Source organism: Dermacentor albipictus, unplaced genomic scaffold (assembly GCF_038994185.2).
Source record: "Dermacentor albipictus isolate Rhodes 1998 colony unplaced genomic scaffold, USDA_Dalb.pri_finalv2 scaffold_23, whole genome shotgun sequence".
Taxonomy (NCBI): domain Eukaryota; kingdom Metazoa; phylum Arthropoda; class Arachnida; order Ixodida; family Ixodidae; genus Dermacentor; species Dermacentor albipictus.
Window position 1 is genome coordinate 228,805 of NW_027225577.1, and position 19,990 is coordinate 248,794.

At 51.1% G+C, this 19,990-nt stretch overlaps 1 protein-coding gene and 1 non-coding gene across 8 annotated transcripts in view; one reads left to right on the forward strand and one right to left on the reverse strand.

Moving 5' to 3' along the window:
* The window catches only part of LOC135898918 (uncharacterized), a 215,214-nt gene extending 197,058 nt beyond the window's left edge, over positions 1–18,156 (forward strand). For 6 of the 7 annotated variants that reach the window (XM_070529532.1, XM_070529533.1, XM_070529531.1 and 3 more), the window contains 4 exons: positions 51–205; positions 9,658–9,768; positions 12,481–12,616; positions 14,597–18,156. In XM_070529532.1, the coding sequence (XP_070385633.1) occupies positions 51–205; positions 9,658–9,768; positions 12,481–12,616; positions 14,597–14,776 (582 nt within the window). In that variant the 3' untranslated portion in view covers positions 14,777–18,156. The remainder of the gene's footprint in view (positions 1–50; positions 206–9,657; positions 9,769–12,480; positions 12,617–14,596) is intronic. The other variant, XM_070529535.1, reaches the window with a different exon arrangement.
* On the reverse strand, positions 1,808–1,880 carry TRNAK-CUU (transfer RNA lysine (anticodon CUU)). Its single transcript has one exon. It is a non-coding gene; the product is annotated as a tRNA-Lys (tRNA).
* Positions 18,157–19,990: the final 1,834 nt, after the last annotated feature.

The following is a 19,990-nucleotide window of genomic DNA, read 5'->3' on the forward strand; positions in this document are numbered from 1 at the left end:
TCAAATGCATAGGCTAAAATCAGTCTCTGCATTGCGATCCATTGCTGCAGGCCTCCGCGGTAAACCATATCAGCAACCCAGAAAAGACATGCTCGGACGAAGACCTAAAGGAAGCCCAGAAGGAATTGGATCACATGAAGAAGAAAATTGCGGACATCCTCGACAGTGCCCTTGAAAAAGCAGCAGCTAAGAAGGTTTATGGCAGGTGAGGTTGCCTATGGGGCATTTTTGGTAGTTGTGCTTGTTAATAGCTGGATGGTGTTTTTATGCTCATACCATAAAAAATGTTATGTCAAGTGTAGGTGTATAGCCATTGCATTCCAGTATCCTGCGAGGGACGTCGGCCTTTCCTGTACCGAGAACTTCTGATTACGGGTTTTCGCCTCCGCAACTGTCACTTATGTAAAGAGTCCGGCTTATGCCATGTCATGGCTTCTGTGATAGCGGGCGCGCTCCCAGATCTCGGAGGTTATGCTCACGCGCTTCTAGTTTATGCCACCACGTGCAGAAGGAATCTGAAACATTACTTTCCTCCCATTTCTTCCTTTTCCCAGCTTGTTTACCCATTTAGGTACCGAGCACTTTTGTTTTGGGTTAGAAAAGACGAGCTTTCTACCGTTTCTAAACTATATATGATTATTACACGCGAACCGAAAATGCTGCGACTGTGCGTATGCGCACACATACTAAAATATAGAGGCGTAGTAAACAACGACTGCGATTGGTTCATTGCGATATATACAGTTCATTTATGAAAGCCAAATTAGGAAGCATGAAAGGTAAATGTTCATGTCGGCAATTATACGCGCATGTTGTTTATTGATGAAAAAATAAACAGAGGAGTTGTCGCCATTCGCTGGCGACGGCTACCTCTTTTCGCTTTGTTAGTAGTATTGGAAAAATAAATTAAATATGATTAATTTTTGCATTAGGGGATACCTAAATAAAACGATAATATGTAACACCACTAGGAGTAAACATGTCTATTGGAAAGTTCTCGTTGTGGGAAACTCCTCGAATGTGTGGCATGTATTAGTACTTTCACGCGACAATATGTGCGTTAAAGCATAGAAATAAAAACCGTGACTACCCTTCGCGCTCGCTTTTGCTACCAATGTCGCGAGGTTAATGAAAGTTGTGGGGACCCCTTTTGGGACCCCTGTCTCCTGTTCACGCGCGACTTGGGCCATTCGGCCGCACGATCGCTGGGGACACGCAGTTCCAAGACTTATTTTGGATAGCGTACATTCCCCGCGGCCGCGGGCGCCGGCGCGACGCGGAGCCTGCTGCTTGCGCGCGCGGCTCACGTTACGCCGTGCGCCGCGCGTAAGAACAGTGCCTGAGGAGCGGGCCCCTCTCGCCCTCTCTTCGGCTTCTCTCTCCTTCAGCATCGGAGGTGCGCGGGCGCTTTCGCCCGGACAGATTGACTTTCGGTGCTCTTGGCTGTCGGACGTGCGGACCCTCTTGGTCCCGCGCCCCTCTGAGCAAGGCGGCCCCCTTTTGTGTGGCGAACCTGCTCGGAAGAGCCAGCGTGGCGGAGCAGACTTCCCGGGGGCTTTCACCCGTAGTCTGCGACTGCCACCCCAGTGCCATATTCCTGTATTGTACTCGCATATTGTACAAAGCAGGGAATAAACCCCCATTCGTTGGTGCCACGGCTGGAGTCGTCTCTACGCCTTGCCGGTGAGTCAGCGAACCCGCCGCGGCGCCCCTTTGCGTGCGCTGCGGAGTGGGGACGAGCTACGTGTCTCCTTAGACCTTAGCTAGCCGGGTCCGGGCACGTTAGCCCGAAGCCCCACATATCTGGCGCCCAACGTGGGGCCCGAACCCACGACCCTGAGATTAAGAGTCTCATGCTCTACCGACTGAGCTAGCCGGGCCTCAGTTGGCCTGGAGGGCAACCTTTTCGCAGCACCGTCGGCCGGCCTCCCATAGGCCCGCACGACATTTCTCCGCCGTTCGCCGGTCCCTTAGGGCCACGAGCGGGCGCATCCCGGCAGGCACCCTGTGAGCCTCGCCCGGAACAATTGCCGCTGCACAACGCAGCCGCGCAGTTGCTATCATCGCTGATGGAAATGGCGCAATCTCAGGCTAGCGTCAGGCCTCCCGTGGTGGACCCTAGTCCCCCTAGGCCTGCCCTGCCGAGCAACTTCAAGGTACATATTCCGACGTACAGCGGTTACTCGGACCGCATGAGCGCTACGGAATACCTGGAGTCTCTATGCCAATACCAGAAAGCGATGAGGCTGGAAGACAGCGTGATTATAGGCACCATACTGCCTGTCTCGCTGACCGCCCAAGCTGCGCGGTGGTACCGCCTAGTCGGACAGCGCGCTCGTAGCATGGAGGAGTTTAGGACGCTGTTCAGCCATGAGTTCCTCCCTCCTGACTATGAGCGACGCATGCGGCGCGAGTTGGAGCTTCGAACCCAACACAAGGACGAATCTCTGCTCGAGTACGTGAGAGCCATGCAGGAGTTTTATCTCCTAGCAGAGCACTCGGCGTCGAACTCTGAGAAGGTGGAGCGGGTGATTCGGCAAGCCCATCCAACCTTTGCCGCTTACCTTCGAAACGGCCGGTTCCACGACCTGGACGATTTGGCCGCTGAAGCGAAGCGTATTCAGGGTGACATTCTGGCCGCGCGGGCCTACCGCCCGCCGCCGCCAGCGTCGTTGTCCCTTGAACCCCGGTGCGCTTGGAACGGTGGCAACGTGCTTACGCCCGCCCCTTTCCGGCTAACCGACGCAACGGCAGCCCCCGGAGACACGGAGCGAGGCGCGTGGGAGCTCTCTGACCGCGCTCTTGACCCGTACTCGTATGCCAGGCGGGCGCACACAGTCGCCCAGCCCGGCCGAGCACGAAACTGGGACCGCTGAAGCGGCCCGGCGGTGGAAACTGATACGAATGCCCACGCGGCGCAACAGAAACCACCGCCGGCGCGCAGCGCGCCGCGAGCAGCTCCGCCTGCACGCAGCGTCGTCTGCTACAAGTGCAATGAGACGGGCCACATTGCCCGGGAGTGCACAAACCGCCGCGCTACCGAAGGGCACAATCGCCCAACGGGAAACGGCGTGCGCCGCCGGTGACTCTGCCTTCGCCGGCGGTGCCTGAAACAAGGGGTTCCTTAGCCCCGATGGCGTGTAGGGTCGGAATTGATGACCCGTCGCCAGCCCCCTTCCTTGCGCTCACGATCGCTGGTCGAACGTTTGCAGCGCTACTGGACAGCGGCGCCACAGCCTCGCTGTTCGGGGAGGAAGTTTTGGCTCACTTACGCCGGCACTCAGTCCGGCTGCGAGCCTGCAACACCGCCTTCCATCTCGCGAGTGGTGCGGCTACCTCGTGTGGCTCGGCGAGATTGGTTGTGCGCTGGGAGGAGCGTGTACGCCGTCACAGGTTCGTGTACCTCCCTGGTCTGTCCGTACCCGTGATAGTAGGCCGAGACTTTCTGGCCCGCACTGGGATCGTGATAGACATTGCGAACAAAGGATACAGGGAGGGCCCTGGTGCGCCCCTGAAACCTTTTGCGCATTTCCCTGTCGCTTCGGTGGCACCTAGAGCCCCAGGCGCGACACCACGGCAGGAGGAGGGGCGAGTCCCGTTGACCCCCCAGACTCCGGCTGTCACAAAACCCGCTGTACGCGGCCCCTCGTCGGCCAGCGAAGCGGGCAGAGCTCGTTGCGAGACTCATTCTCCCGAGCCGAGCGCAGCGCTAGCGGATCGGATTTCATGTAATCCTACGATCGCAAGCGCGCGCGGCGAAACGAACCGCTCACTGCCGCCTTTGCCTGGCAGTTTGTCGGAACGTGAGAAGGCGCGCCTGTCATCGCTGCTGAACCAATTTCACGCGATGTTTACAGATCGGCCGGGACGCACCACTCTTGTGCGACACCGGATCGACACAGGCGACGCGCTACCATGGAAATGCAATCCTAGGCCCGTGAGTGTGGCCAAAAGGAAAGCTATCGACCTCGCAATGGACGAAATGATCGAGACTGGCGTAATCCGCCGATCTAATAGTCCGTGGGGTTCTCCGGTAGTGCTGGTCCCGAAAAAAGACGGCTCCCCTCGTCTTTGCGTGGACTACCGCCGACTCAATGAAGTCACTCGGAAGGATGCTTACCCTATGCCGAGCATTGACTCAATCGTGGCGAGCCTAGGTGGTGCACATTATTTTACCACTCTAGATGCTAGCCGCGGTTACCTGCAAGTGCAGATGGAGCCAAGGGACGCGGAGAAAACCGCTTTCACCTCACATAGAGGCTTGTACGAGTTCACTCGCATGCCCTTTGGCTGCTCGGGCGCTGCAGCGACGTTCCAGAGATTGATGGACAGAGTTCTGGGAAGGGCAAAATGGCAATACGCCCTAGCCTACCTAGACGATATTGTCCTCTTCTCTCGCACCTTTGAGGAACACCTCCGCCACTTGGAGGACATCCTCGGAAGGCTGCACGCTGCCGGGATCACTCTGAACCCGAGGAAAGCTCAGATCGCAGAGACCCGTGTCTCACTGCTGGGCTTTACAATAGAGCGAGGCCGTGTTTTGCCGAGCGAGGACAAGGTCCGAGCTATCCTCGAGTACCCAACGCCGGCGAACATACAGGCCCTCAGACGCTTTTTGGGCATGGTGAATTACTATCGCCAATTTGTGCCCAACTGCGCCGCTCTACAGGCTCCCTTGACCTCGCTGTTGAGGAAGTCTACAAGCTGGAGCTGGGGTCCGGAGCAAGATGATGCCTTCAGGGCTCTCTCTAAAGCTCTTGTGGACACAGCCGAGCTGAAGCTGCCCGACCTGAACAGGGAGTTCGTAGTCCAAGCTGACGCGAGCGACCTAGGTACAGGTGCGGTGCTGCTCCAAGAACATGAGGACGTTCTTCGGCCAGTGGCCTTTGCCAGCCGGTCGTTGACGCCCGCAGAGCGTAACTATTCCGTGACCGAACGTGAGTGTCTAGCGATAGTGTTCGCTCTGCGTAAGTTCGATCACTACGTCGACGGAGTGCCTTTTGTGGTTGAAACGGATCACATGGCGCTCACCTGGCTGAAGCGCTTGCGCGAGCCCTCAGGCCGCCTCGCGCGCTGGGCATTGACGTTACAGCGCTACAACTTTGTTGTTCGCTATCGGAAGGGGAGCACAAACGTGGTGGCCGACGCCTTGTCGCGCGCCCCCGTTTCAGACCCGGACACCTTTGACCGGCACCCCTCCGCGACAACGCTTCTGAACGAAGCCGGAGCCCTTGTCTCCAATGGCACGGAAGGAGCGAGTTCAGGCGGCTGTGCGGCCTATAAGCCGCCGTCGACGGGCGAAAGTGCGTACCTGCTGGACCCTGTAACGTCCATGGGTATCGCATTCAGTAGACAGGAGCTGCTGGAAGCTCAGTGGAACGACCCATTTTGTCAGCAAATCTCTGACGAGCTCGAAAAAGAGCACAGCTCCGAGAGGGAGCGAGGCGGCAACGCCGATGGGCGCAAATTGACAGCTGGTATTGCTGTTGGCGCCGGGTGCGACGCAGCTGGTATTGCTGCAGGCACGTTGGATTCGTATCTGCTGGATGCTGATGGAGTGCTCCTGCGCTATCTCCCATCTGAAGAGGCTCCTAATGAGTCCTTTAAGGTGGTGATCCCCCGCAGTCTACGGAGGGCCACGTTGAGCTATTTCCATGACTCGCGGTTGGCCGGACACGCGAGTGGCCGTAAGACTTATTTTAAGTTGTGCCGCTCCGCAACCTGGCCAGGCATGAAGCGTGATGTACTTCATTACTCTCGCTCGTGCCGCGTGTGTCAAAGTGTGAAACCCCGTGGGGGCAAACCCCCCGGCCTCATGCAGCCGATCGACAGCCAGCTACCCTGGCAAATCGCGGCCTGTGACGTTATGGGACCTTTCCCAAGAAGCCGGCAAGGTCACACATTCCTGCTGGCCGTCACAGATCATTTCACGAAGTGGGTGGAACTTTTTCCCCTTCGGAAGCTAACGGCACGCGTCATATGGGACAAGTTGCTCGAGGTATTCACCCGCTTTGGCTTTCCGGCGGAGTTGATCACTGACAACGCGTCCTATTTCACGGCCAAGGTGTTCGTCGATGTCTGTGCAGCCTTTGGCATAAAACACCGCAAAACAACGACTTATCACCCTCAGGCCAATCCCACCGAGCGGATGAACCGAAATGTGAAGCCCTTGCTCGCGGCCTTTGCCCAGCAACACAGGGACTGGGACGCCTGTCTCCGCGAGATAGGTTTCTCTTTGCGCACATCGGTGAACCGTTCGACTGGGTACACGCCCGCTTTCCTCAACTTCGGGAGAGAGCTGCCAAACCCTATGGATCGCGTTCTGCGAACCGGCAGCGGGGCGAGCGCCGTTGCGTCGGGTCTCTCCGACTACGCGGTGCAAGTGCGCGCTAGGATGAGCGAGGCCCTTTCGCATGCCCGCACCAACCTGGCGAAAGCACGCGCTGGACAAAAAGCCCAATACGACCGGTCGCATAGAGAGGTACATTATCAAGTAGGTGACCTTGTCCTCAGGCGCAATCATGTGCTGAGTGACGCAACAAAGGGCATCTCAGCCTCTCTGTCGGCCAAGTGGTCGGGCCCATACCGAGTGGAGACCAAAATGTCCCCTCTTGTGTGTAAGCTGGTGGACTCAAACGGTAGACCATCCGGCGGTCCAGTGAACGTTTCTGACCTCAAACCTTTCGTTGCCAGAAGCAGCAACTGGGAAGAGGAAGAGACACAGCAAGCGCAACCGAGCAAGACGGCGGATCTCAATCCGCGCACTCGCCGGTATAACTTGCGAAAACGCTCGTAGTCGCCGCTTCTCGCTGGCAGGCAGAGGGACCTTATTCCCCGCCGAGCTGGCAAGCGGAGAGGTGTGACTATAGCGTGAATGCACGCGTTAAAGCGGAAAAAAGGCACTCATTAGCCGAATAAGACGCTTTTTCGTAGTGCGCAGCTTCTGCTGAGGGCCGTGGTGAACCAAAGTGATCCGTGAGCCCGCCGGCGTAAGCTGTGAAAGCCGACCTAGCCGTTGCCTTACTGCTCGCGCCTGGTGAACTTTATCCTCCAGCGGCGCTCGAGTGCCATGAAAGGCACGGTTAGCGTTTCAGCGCTGGCCGGAGGGATGCATGAGGCTACCATAAGCCCAATATGCCGCTTTCCGTGGGCCTCCTCCTTCCCTCTGGCAGCCGCCTGCAAAGGCGAATGCGCCAGAGCGATGCGTGATTGGCAAGCTGACGGATGCAGTGTGAGCTTCGCGATCTGTGTGTGAACATTATCAGCGAGGGTGAGATTTGCTTGTAGTGTTTATTATAATCGGAGTGCGGATTAGTTGTGTGAAGTGTTGATTATCAGTGTGGTGCCAGACGGACGCCAACAATGAAGCCGTCGCAACACGCCTCGAGGACGACGACCGACTCGCCCAGGTCTCACGGGAGCCGTCGCCGCCGCCGCGGGCGCCTCCAGTCGCAAGCCGTTCGAGAGGCCACTGCGGTCGCACTCGCTCCTGAGACCACAGTACGACCCGTGGTGCAAGGTGGCGCTGTTACCACCTCCGCATCCTTCCAGGGGCGGTCGCTGCCGGTGTCTCCACAGCCAGCTGCCCGTTTGCCTCCACGCCGCCATGTCGCTACCTGGGCCTTCCAATCCGGTTCCGAAGCACCACTTTGCTTCGTGTCGACGAAACGGTGGAAGGAGCAAAGAAAGGTGGAGAACCACATGAGCGGGCGAGAGATACCACGCATTTTCCGCGGCCGCACGCTATCAGCCATGGTCGAAGCCTCGGGTGGAGCCGTCATGGCCTCGGACCCTTCGGCAGTGTACTGCGGCGTGTGCGGTGTGCTGAGGCTGTGTGCTGCCCATGACTCCAGCGCGGTGCACAAGCTTCACGTGAAGGGGACGGAGCCAGCTGCCGAGGAGCCCGGGACGGATCCAGCCCCACAGGTGCTGCAGAACACGGACCCGGACGTCAACCCGGCCCTGCTGCGTTCCGTTGTCGGCGCTCTCGCTTCGGACCCTGTGTTCGCGGCGACCATCGCGGCAGCTGTGCAGCAGGCGACGGCACTGGTGCCCCTCCACAACTCCGTCCTTTCTCCGGAAGCCGGAAGCACCGACCCTGCGAGCGAGACTCTCGACTTCGATATTTTCGCTTGAGAAAATAAAACAGGTCAGACGTCAGCTTTGCCATTGATTCCGGTCGGCTCCCTCATGGGCCGGCCCGAGTCTTCAGGAGGGGGGGGATGTGGGGACCCCTTTTGGGACCCCTGTCTCCTGTTCACGCGCGACTTGGGCCATTCGGCCGCACGATCGCTGGGGACACGCAGTTCCAAGACTTATTTTGGATAGCGTACATTCCCCGCGGCCGCGGGCGCCGGCGCGACGCGGAGCCTGCTGCTTGCGCGCGCGGCTCACGTTACGCCGTGCGCCGCGCGTAAGAACAGTGCCTGAGGAGCGGGCCCCTCTCGCCCTCTCTTCGGCTTCTCTCTCCTTCAGCATCGGAGGTGCGCGGGCGCTTTCGCCCGGACAGATTGACTTTCGGTGCTCTTGGCTGTCGGACGTGCGGACCCTCTTGGTCCCGCGCCCCTCTGAGCAAGGCGGCCCCCTTTTGTGTGGCGAACCTGCTCGGAAGAGCCAGCGTGGCGGAGCAGACTTCCCGGGGGCTTTCACCCGTAGTCTGCGACTGCCACCCCAGTGCCATATTCCTGTATTGTACTCGCATATTGTACAAAGCAGGGAATAAACCCCCATTCGTTGGTGCCACGGCTGGAGTCGTCTCTACGCCTTGCCGGTGAGTCAGCGAACCCGCCGCGGCGCCCCTTTGCGTGCGCTGCGGAGTGGGGACGAGCTACGTGTCTCCTTAGACCTTAGCTAGCCGGGTCCGGGCACGTTAGCCCGAAGCCCCACAAAGTACAGAGGGAGTATGAGCTTGAGAGAGTATGAAACAAAAACCATGAGGGATATAGGTTAATACAATATAGCTAACAGAAAGACAGGCAGCACCAGGCGACGCCGACAAGAGCAATGCACTTTACACATTTAATGTGGTAGCCCTAAAGCATATAGGTCCTTAAACAAAGAATAGGGGCAGGCTACTCTCTGTGCGTATAGCCGCAACTACAGGACGGTATGCTGAACGCTATCGCTGTCGTGCAGCCAAAGGCCGCATATAAAGCGCATTATGGTGCCAAAGTTTTGGCTGGCCTCTTCCTAACTTCTCGCTTTTATTGTTCTATGTTAACTAAGCTACGATCATGACGACTCTTTATTAAGGCGAGCACAAAAAAAAAGGAAAAGAAGTCGTGCAGAAGTCCTCTACGATGACTATCTATGTGTGCGAATAGCGGAAACCCGTAGTGTTTGTGGCGTCTACTGGAGCCGAGCTCCTCTCTCGCGCTTCCCTCTGGACACTCTGTGCCTTCTTGAGGCACCGCCGTGACGTCCGCGCATATCCAGGGGCCCCTACAACGTGAATGGCCCACACTTCAGATGACATTACCTTGGGGATCCGCCCACATATTCGATGGCATAGCTAGATAGCTACACATCCGGAAAGAAAACTGGTCTCAAAATGCCAAGAACGTTAGTCGGCTTAAATAAGCAGAGAACAGAAACGCGTATTAAAAAAGAAGGAGCGCGAAAAACCATATTTTTCCCTCTTTATTTCCGTTTTCGCAGCCTCCGCAGGCAGCGTGTCCCTCCATCTGCTGCAGCAATGAGAAGGACCAGCAGTTTGAAGGCGCCGAAGCCACGCCATTCGTCGGCAAGTGACTTTCCAAGACCACCAATGTGAGTCACTGTTCAGGACGGTGTGTCAGCAAGGAACAGATAGAGGAACAAAATACACAATATTCACTCAGAAATAGGTTGTTGTACGGAGCGGTTTCGTCTTCTGACCTCAGCATAATGCATGTACAAATCAGTGATGGCCTTTATGCTATTTCTCAAGCTACCCCTACTTTGACATACCTGAGATGAGGTCCAGTTTGCGTGCAGGATTTCAAGGAAGTAATGGCAATTTCGGCTGTTGCCTACTGCTGACAATTGACTACGTTACACTGTGACAAATGACAGGTGAAACAACGGCGAAACTAGTGCTACCTCCGTTGCTGATCGCGGCGCGGGAGCCATTCGTTTACACGTAGAAACCACCGAGGTATCAAATTTGTACTTACTTTTCTTATGCCAGCTACTGTTGTACCACAGCGGAAGATACGTACATCCGTGCAGCACGAATCAACTATCGATGAGTCATATTGTGTGCTACCGAGAACTTGCAGCGAGCGGCAACCATGACGGCGTCTTATCTTCAACAACAAGGCCTCAGTGTGTCTACCGAAAAGTGCACGTTTGTTGGCTATACACGCAAAGATATGTCATTGTATCCCATTTCAATCAACGGTCAACCTGTAACCTGTGTTAGAACACATCGATTTCCAGGTGTCATCATTGACCGCAACCTCTCGTGAAGCCGCCACTGCGTCTATCTGAAAAAGAAGTTATCTGTAATTGCTCAGGTCTTCAAAGTTCCCTGCGGGAAAACCTGGGATGCACGAGTCCATGCTATGCTACAGCTGTACAGGGACTGGGACTCTTGCGTTGCAGTCTACCAGTATTTTCCAATACATGCAAGACGAACATTCGTGCTCTGGAGAACATACAAAGTAAAGCCCTACGCACGTGTTTGAGGCTGCCTCAGTGTACGTCAACACCAGCAACAATTGCTAGCGCGAGAGGCCATATGATCTAGACACACGTAGCTGACGACTCTCTCAGGGAGCAATTTCGCCGTCTGTCAAGGATCCCTGACCCTCACTTAGCTTGCCTACCAGCCGAGAGATCTCAAGCGTTCTTTTAATGAGTGATTAGAGCTCGAGTACATACCTTCATCTTATGCACCGGTGGTGAAGCTGTCATCTCCTCTGTGGATTCTGGCACAGCCTCAAGTGAACCTTGCTATGCCCGGAATTGCAAAGAAGGCCAATCATCCGTTGCCGTCCCTGAAGCCACTGACCCTGCTATTACTGCACCAGACATATCATGACCGTATATATATATATATATATATATATATATATATATATATATATATATATATATATATATATATATATATATATATATATATATATATATATATATATATATATATATATATATATATATATATATATATATACACGCGGTTCGACCTCACCTACTAGCACAAAGTTAAAAGGGTCACACATTGCTACATCTACGGCGGCAGAAATTGCAGCTCTCCATGCCGCTGTGAAGTACGTCGCCGTAGAGCCGGCCCAGAAATGGGTCAGATTTTGTGACTATAAGGCAGCTCTTCACAGTACCAACTCTGCCATACATCACAGAGCATACGAACAGATGATATCTGATATTACGGAAATGCACCACCATGCTCTGGAAACAGGGCACAACATAATCTTTCAGTGGATCTCTGCTCACTGTGCCATCGTCAGCAATGACTTTGCTAACAGGGCTGCACGGTCTGCCCACGAAGACACTCAGACGCGTCCAATACCTTTGGCATGGACGGACGCTGGCAGAGAACTTCGTCTGCTTGCACACAAAAAGTCACAAGCTTCCTGGAGTTCAAGTGCCTTCAATTGCAAGTTGCATAAGCTGGACCCCTTGCTACCACTACAACTGCCATCTAGCCCAGCGTCCCGCGGCAAAACAACCTTACTGTGCCGCTTGTGGCTGGGAGCGGCGTTCAAGAACGCTTAGTCCTACCGTATGGACGTGCGACTCCTGTAGGTGCGAGGAAACCATCGAACACCCATTGTGTATCTGTCCACGCTACGATGTACAACACCTCTCTCTGCGGACAACTTTAAACCGACTGGGCTCGACCCCATTCTCTGAGACAAAGATATTCGTACCGTGGCCACATCCGTCACTGGCACAAAAAGCGAGTCGTGCACTAGCACAGTACTTGAAGTGTACCGGTTTGAGTACATGCACTCAGTACTCACTTTCTTTCTATTTTCATCGTTCTATTCCATTTCCCTTAGCCCTAGTGTAGGGCAGCAAACCAGACGCATGTCTGGTTGAAATCTCTGCCTTTCTTCTCCTTGCTTTCACTCTGTTTCTTCCCACACTTCTAAAGTACTGAGTGCAGGGGAGCCGCGTTATTCACGCTGAACTGGCTCTTGCACGAAATCAAATAGAAGAGCGTGGTGCAGGTGGAGCGCGCTGCACTGAAAGTGATCCGCTCTCGGTGCAGAAAGTGCAACAAATTCAAACAGAGCTGCAGTCTTCGTGACCGTGATTACACTTGAGCAGAAATGCAATGATTTTCTTTCAGAAGTGTTCAGTGATTGCAGCCTAGCTAGATTGTTTTTACATTTCACGTGTTTTTGCATGTATAGGGAACAAGGAATATAAAGCCTGAAGCTGAAAGCTTGTGGCTGACTAGTTGCTGGCGGGCTAGTTGCTCAATCGAACATGTTCCGCACTTTTTTTTTTTTTTGCTACTCACTGCAGATTGTCTTTCTCGCCGGAAGAGCCGGAGAAGAAGGACGCGCCGACGCAGACCACCGATCTTGCCTCCTCTGGAAAGCCCCGAGTGGTGTGGTCGATCTACAAGACGTCGGAAGCTGCCGCACAAACTTCTTTCCTGGTCAGTCGATTGAGTTGTACAGACTCAAGCCTTTTGTTCGATCCCCGGCTTGGCTGCTGTCTTCGTACATTGGTCTTGCGATTTCGATTGATCGATTCGGCTGATGAATCAACTGATCTGTTGACTGATTTCCCGGTTCGTTGGGTTCAACTTTCTGACGCGACACTTGGGCCGTTAAGAGGCGAAAGAATGGATGGCTCCGGACTAACTTTCACTAGACGATTACTGTAACATGCCCCAAATTCAGTGTGCACGAGCGATTCTGCGTTCGGCACCATCGAAACGCGGCCGCCATGGCTGGTCATCAAGCTAGAGGCTTTATGCTCCGAAGCACTACGCCACAGAAACTGTACCAATGCCGTGAATGAACTAAGTATTATGTCGTTATTTAAATCGCACGGATATTTGGTACATAAAAGGAGCCCTCAGATGCAACGATTACGACCATCGGCAAAGTTGAATGGAGTAGCTCTACCGGTAATCAGAGAGCAATAAAATATTTTATGGAAGCGCTTCTAGTCGCGGCTATTCCCTTTCATTATTACTATATTCTTCAATAAAGAGGTGCTGTTTTCCTAAGGTTCCAACATACTTGAAAGAACAAAATTATTGGAAAAGCTTAAGAAAACTTAAGCCCACCCCGGTTTCTAGGCATCCCACTCGACCTTCCCACTTCGTGTTGATTCTCTGCAACATCAGTAGTCATCATCATCATCATCAGCGTGGTTACGCCCACTGCAGGGCAAAGGCCTCTCCCATATTTCTCTAACAACCCTGGTCATGTACTAATTGTGGCCATGCCGTCCCCGCAAACTTCTTAATCTCATCCGCCCACCTAACTTTCTGCCGTCCCCTGCTACGCTTCCCTTCCCTTGGAATCCAGTCCGTAACCCTTAATGACCATCGGTTATCTTCCCTCCTCATTACATGTCCTGCCCATGCCCATTTCTTTTTCTTGATTTCAACTAAGATGTCATTAACTCGCGTTTGTTCCCTCACCCAATCTGCTCTTTTCTTATCCCTTAACGTTACACCTATCATTCTTCTTTCCATAGCTCGTTGCGTCGTCCTCAATTTAAGTAGAACCATTTTCGTAAGCCTCCAGGTTTCTGCCCCGTACGTGAGTACTGGTAAGACACAACTGTTATAAACTTTCCTCTTGAGGGATAATGGCAGTCTGCTATTCATGATCTGAGAATGACTGCCAAACGCACCCCAGCCCATTCTTATTCTTCTGATTATTTCAGTCTCATGATCCGGATCCGCAGTCACTACCTGCCATAAGTAGATGTATTCCCTTACCACTTCCAGTGCCTCACTACCTGTCGTAAACTGCTGTTCTCTTCCGAGACTGATAAACATTACTTTAGTTTTCTGCAGATTAATTTTTAGACCCACTCTTCTGCTTTGCCTCTCCAGGTCAGTGAGCATGCATTGCAGTTGGTCCCCTGAGTTACTAAGCAAGGCAATATCATCAGCGAATCGCAAGTTACTAAGGTATTCTCCATTAACTCTTATCCCCATTTCTTCCCAGTCCAGGTCTCTGAATACCTCCTGTAAACACGCTGTGAATAGCATTGGAGAGATCTTATCTCCCTGCCTGACGCCTTTCTTTATTGGGATTTTGTTGCTTTCTTTATGGAGGACTACGGTGGCTGTGGAGGCGCTATAGATATCTTTCAGTATTTTTACATACGGCTCGTCTACACCCTGATTCCGTAATGCCTCCATGACTGCTGAGGTTTCGACAGAATCAAATGCTTTCTCGTAATCAATGAAAGCTATATATAAGGGTTGATTATATTCCGCACATTCAGGTGATAGAGATATGTGCCGAACATCAGTAGTATGACTGCAAAAATAAAATAGTAACTCTAGCCGCTGAAGTACTAGCTATGGGGAAAGTAAAGGGTAGTCAGTCTACGTTTCCTGCTGTACAATGCCTGTCTAAGCTGTCCTGCTTGCAAATTTTTCTTACAGGACTGCAGTTTAAGCCGGGACGACGATTCGATGCGTTCCCGGAGGACAGACCCTGGCGAGCAGTCTCCCATGACTTCTAGCGTCCGAGATTCGACCCAAGCTATGCTCAGCGCCATCCGCGGCGAGCTGCAGAAATTCAGCGTAGCACAAAGGACGCAGAACGGCGAGAGCTTCGCATAAGGCTGAGCGAAGACAGAAGCGTGTTTGAGGGGCTCGCTCTGCAGGCTCTATTTTGCCGTACGCTACGCAGAGAGAGAAAGAGAGGGAAGTCATAAGGGAAGGGCAGGGAACTTGACCAGGCTGAGCCCGGTAGGCTACGCAGAAAAGCTATTAGAGCTGTTGCAGCGGACGGCGGGCACGCTGACTCAAAACAGCACATGCTCCAAGTTTGGGTCCGAGGGCACTGCAAGGGGCTTTGGCTCATTAACTTGCACCGGTGGTAACTTCAAGGCACTGATACTTGTTGATATTTCCAGTCGTACTCCATTTCTCGCACGAGTAAGGAATCACCTTCGATTCAAGAAGAGGTATAAACTTGTTTAAGCAGTGAGATGCGCGGCAGACGTGCACGCGAGGGAGGTTTATGAGGCTCCTTATTATGCACACTGCGAGTGCTAATGAATTTGCACTTTTGTTTTGCCAGTCATTTGACTAATATTGAGACCAAAAATGATTTTCGTGCAATCTGCATGAATAGAATGCATCTTGTCTTCGTCGCGGATGCCGATTTCAAATATTTGCTGAACACATAAGTGTCGCCATTACTCGTAGACAAATCAGGTGGATTGGGGTTTGAGCTATTTACCAATTATGGCGCGATGAGTGTAAAGTATATAAACTGAGAACTGGAAGTAAGAAGCAACTATGATATTACAGTAGCGGGATCTGCGCGTGCGCCTTAGCAAAAGCAGACTTTTCTTACCAATTTTGTTATGCGATTCTGTGCGAGTTGTGTTCCTACGAAATGAAAAAAAAAACCTAAAGCAACGTTAGTGACTGCGCCAAAGGATGTCGGAGGTCACCATATTAGACACTTTGTCACTAGAACAGGACCTGGTCACATTGATCTATTACACCCCTGCAGCTTCTCTGGTTTTGTTGCTAATGTCAGTATAACCACGCAGGCAGTGTATTATGAAGGCGTTGAGTAACAATGCCCAAAGTTGTCAGGACATATGCAGCAACACTTTTTAGTGACCATAGTCTTTTAAAATGCGAGTGAAAACTATCAAATCGGGATGCACTTACGACAAACTGACGAACTCTCACCTTCGTTATTCACTTTTGGTACATAAATACATGTCTCTTCAGTAGGTACATCAAAGTGAATAAAACCCTGCTGGGTCAAACTTGATGATTGCCGTTGGGGTGATAGATAAGGAAAGCGAGAACACCTCCACAATATTTGAAGATTACTTCTGCTATTGTAGCACTCTTTCTTGTTTTCCTCAGATTGAAAATGCTCTTTAGAGTTGTTTCTTGACCAATAGAGGGATAAATAAGAAAAAAAAAGTATTGAGGCTAAACAGATTAGAATATTCAGTTTTCTACATTGCACCGGTGGAAAATGCGTAGATAAAAGTAAAAGAAGAGGACGTGAGAAAGTACAAATCCATCAGAGTCAGCACAACACAAGTGCGAGAAAAAAAACACACACAGTGGAGTTGTTTTTTTCGTCTACTTTCATTTCCTTTTAACTTATAGTTTGTACATTTGAATTAAAATGTAGTTTACCTGATGCTTTCCTTGGTTTGGTTGTCTGTTGGCATCACATGATATTGACTAACGAAAATGGGCCCCCTTGGTTCCCCTTCTCGTTCATTACACAGCGATGGTCTAGATTCGGGCAGCTTTGACGCCTTCGGGTATCATATCACGGTTGACTGGCCCGTTGCCTTCTCCCAAATTCGTGTATTAGGTGACGCCTGAGCTAGAAAGGATGTTCCACATCTGCCACCATGGCTGTGAACTGCGGCGCTAACAATACCAGGACTAGATCTAGTACATATACAACATCCAATAAAGTAGATAAGAAAACGGCGCCGCTGTAGGTCGATTGCTACGAGTATCGCAGGCGTAATGAGGAGACGTGGGTTCGTCGGTCACCGGTGGCTAGTTGTTCTCTCGCTCACTTAAATTTCCATTTAGCTTATCATTTCTACATCTTAAGTAAAACTGTTAGTTTACCGTATGTTTCCCTTGGTTTCATTGTCTGAGAATTGGCTTTATATGACTGTGACTAACAATAATCTGGCTCCTCTGTTCGCACCCTTCTTTGAAGTGTCGTAGTCGTTGACACAAGCAGTTGCAAGAAGATGGCGCGCTTCCACTTTTGAAGTAATCGATGCTGCATATATGTGTATTGTGTTAGCATAGGTGTTATTGCTTACCTTTTCAAGCCTGCACCGTATCTCACTGGTCCTCTTGCTGGGTTGCTAGTACTAAAGGAATCAAAGTAGTTGATGTGGTGGTTGTTTAATACTACTGCTGCTTTGTCAGAACACATTTTTCCGACATTACGAATAACGCTTAGGCCGAAAGAGACAGGTGAACGCGCTACATGCAACAATGAAATTATTAGCCAGGGTAAAGTTCTAACGGGAACATTTGTATGCGCTCTTCTTTAGCTCACGTATCTATCCATTTCGTTTTGTGCACAGCCATTTTTCATTTTTAGATTCACAGTGCGCTGTTCATTCCCACATAATTAGCCCATGTCTTCATGACGTAACTTTTGCAGTCACCTAAACGCTACGGCGTTCAGAGATCCCTACATTACAAAAGTAATATAACATAACAATGTGCAGTACAACATAACACTCGGCATGCAGTTCATCGCAACAAGCGCAGTCCAAATCAGTCGGTTATGTTCATTTGTGTCATTTTGAGTGGAGATTCTTGCGATTCTGCACGGGCAGGCGGCTTATTTCACCGAGGCATAACTCGTGCAGCCTGTACAAACACGCTGACAGCGAGCTTTGAGAGACGACATTTGGTCCTTTATGCGATGGAGCACAAGTTGGGTGTCAGAGATAAATCTTTATAGATTCCTCCTGTATTAGTTTATTGTTAATGTCATAATCGTCGCTTTCTATTAGCAGAGATGCAAATCAATATGGCTGAACGAGAAAGTTGTTCCATCAGGCCACATCAGATGTGCGTCTGGCTTATATTTCGAAGATTATGTTTATTTTCCCCTAACGAAGCATAGACCTTTTAGCGGTTCGCTGCGCTATGCAGACTTGAGCCCTACACCATAGGTCTTTCGGCCGCTGATATTATTACTACGTTCCTCCACCCTATAAATCATGAAACGGTTTCTTAGTGGCGATTAACATGTTCATGCGCCCGGAATAGCAGTCAGTTTAGCAAATAGTTGTTTGATTTTGCAAGGGTACGGCCGCGCTCTTGTAGAACTGCATACGAAGCCCGCCGAGAATTTGCCGTAAAGTCAGGGGAAGCGCTGGTTCGTTTGCCCGGCGTTGCAAACCGGGGTGAACGGGTTGCACCTTGTCATTGATTGTACTCACGAACACCTTCATTACCTGTGTAAAATAAACACCTCCTCACTTCTGTTGCTGCGTTGACTGATTGTCCACCTGCGAAAATTTTCATTTCAGGTGTACGACACTGGCCAGGCTCCCCTTCTTTTTTTATCTCGTTTTATTCGGCTATCAAACTCAAGGTACAGATGTATCATTTCCAATGTACACGTGCTCACAGCGGTTCAACAACAACGCTGGCTCACACAGAATCACAAAAGGCACCTCTTTTCAAGAGAAACAGAATCTAATCGCAGCGGCGGAAAACAAGTACGACATCCGCGACCAATCTGTCCACCAATCGCGATTGATGTCTCTATTGTACTGTGAATATGAAAGCATTAACGGAAACGGTTTAATTTGACAAAATCCAGCCGTACGACAGATCATTCAACGATTGATAGAAAGCTAAACAAAACTTCACCGATCACTTTGTTCAGATACCTAAAGAAGGGTGTCCGCACAAAAGAAACGCTAATTGAACCGTAAGAGAATCAACATTATACTTGCGCGAATGAAGCCCGCTAGACATAAGGACAGCACTCTTCAAAAATAAACTTCTTGCATTTAGTGTCACCACAAATTTCCAACATTCTATATCTCCATTAGAGACTCTCAAAAACAGTCAACGATCTGGTCTTTATACATATATGTATTTTTTTTCACAGGTATACCTCCCCGCACCAAAACGGTTTCGTATGCATTATCACGGCTATTTCCTATAGAATTCATGCGGGAATGTCGTGGACACCGAGTCAACTAAAAGAAAGAAAATATCTGTGCGAATGGCTTAAAAAACATATAGAAATGATTTTTAGATTATTTTTGTGCGAAGCAATCGAACACACCAACAAACACACGAAGGGCGAACGGTAACTAAAACTGTTTGTCAACTGAAAAACAGCTATCGGTGTTCCTCCAGCGTTTCCTTGCATGTGACGTCATGTACTTCGCGCTAAACTTACTGTAAAGAAAAGGTGCACGAAATAGCCCAAAAACAATTTCTACTCAATTACGTGGCAATGCATACGGAATCGTCACGGTGGGGCTGCAGCAAAATATCGACCAAAAAAAAAACAAAACAAGCGAGGTGCCTTCAGCCTACACACTTCGACGCGGTTTTTATCTAATTGTAGCTGACGGTGAGCTGAAAGGTCTATGTACACGTTATCACACGATCCAGCAAGGACACCTTGCGTTCCGTCCATATATTGCGTGCGACCGCCTTGTGGTGTTTGCCTATTTACACGTCTCGTGCTGTCCTCAATGAGTGCTCGTCGCTCCTTGCGCCGCCGACAAGGCTGCAGCGGCGAGCGCGGCTGATGACGTCACCTTGCTGCGTCACTGGCTAGAAGAGCGCTGGGATGCTGCACGTGACCGAGGCAGAATTGAGGCATTGGATGAGAGAAATAAAGCTATGGAGCAAACAGCTTTTCAGGGTACACAGACACAATTGCAAGTGAGCGTCGAATAGACTGAAATGAAGTGTTTCATAGCGAGTAATTAAATAGAGAAATGGGTTCATGGAGGTTCTTATCTCGATAACTTTCGCAAACCCGCTGTGGTGTACGAAAATGCTGAAGGGTTCGACATAATCGGCAATGTTTAACCTGGTTAGCTTACCAAGGTGAATCAATATATATATATATACATATATATGTATATATAGTTCGCTTAGCTACTCACTCAAAGCACAACACCACATAAGGTCAAACATGAAACATTGTTTTCGACGACTGCAAGTGAAATTCCCAATTTCGAATTGAAAACCCAACTATAAATGCCGTTCTCGCCTTCAGTGGTACACGGTACACGTGAGCTTTACAGCGCCAACTTCACCCTCGTGCTCACT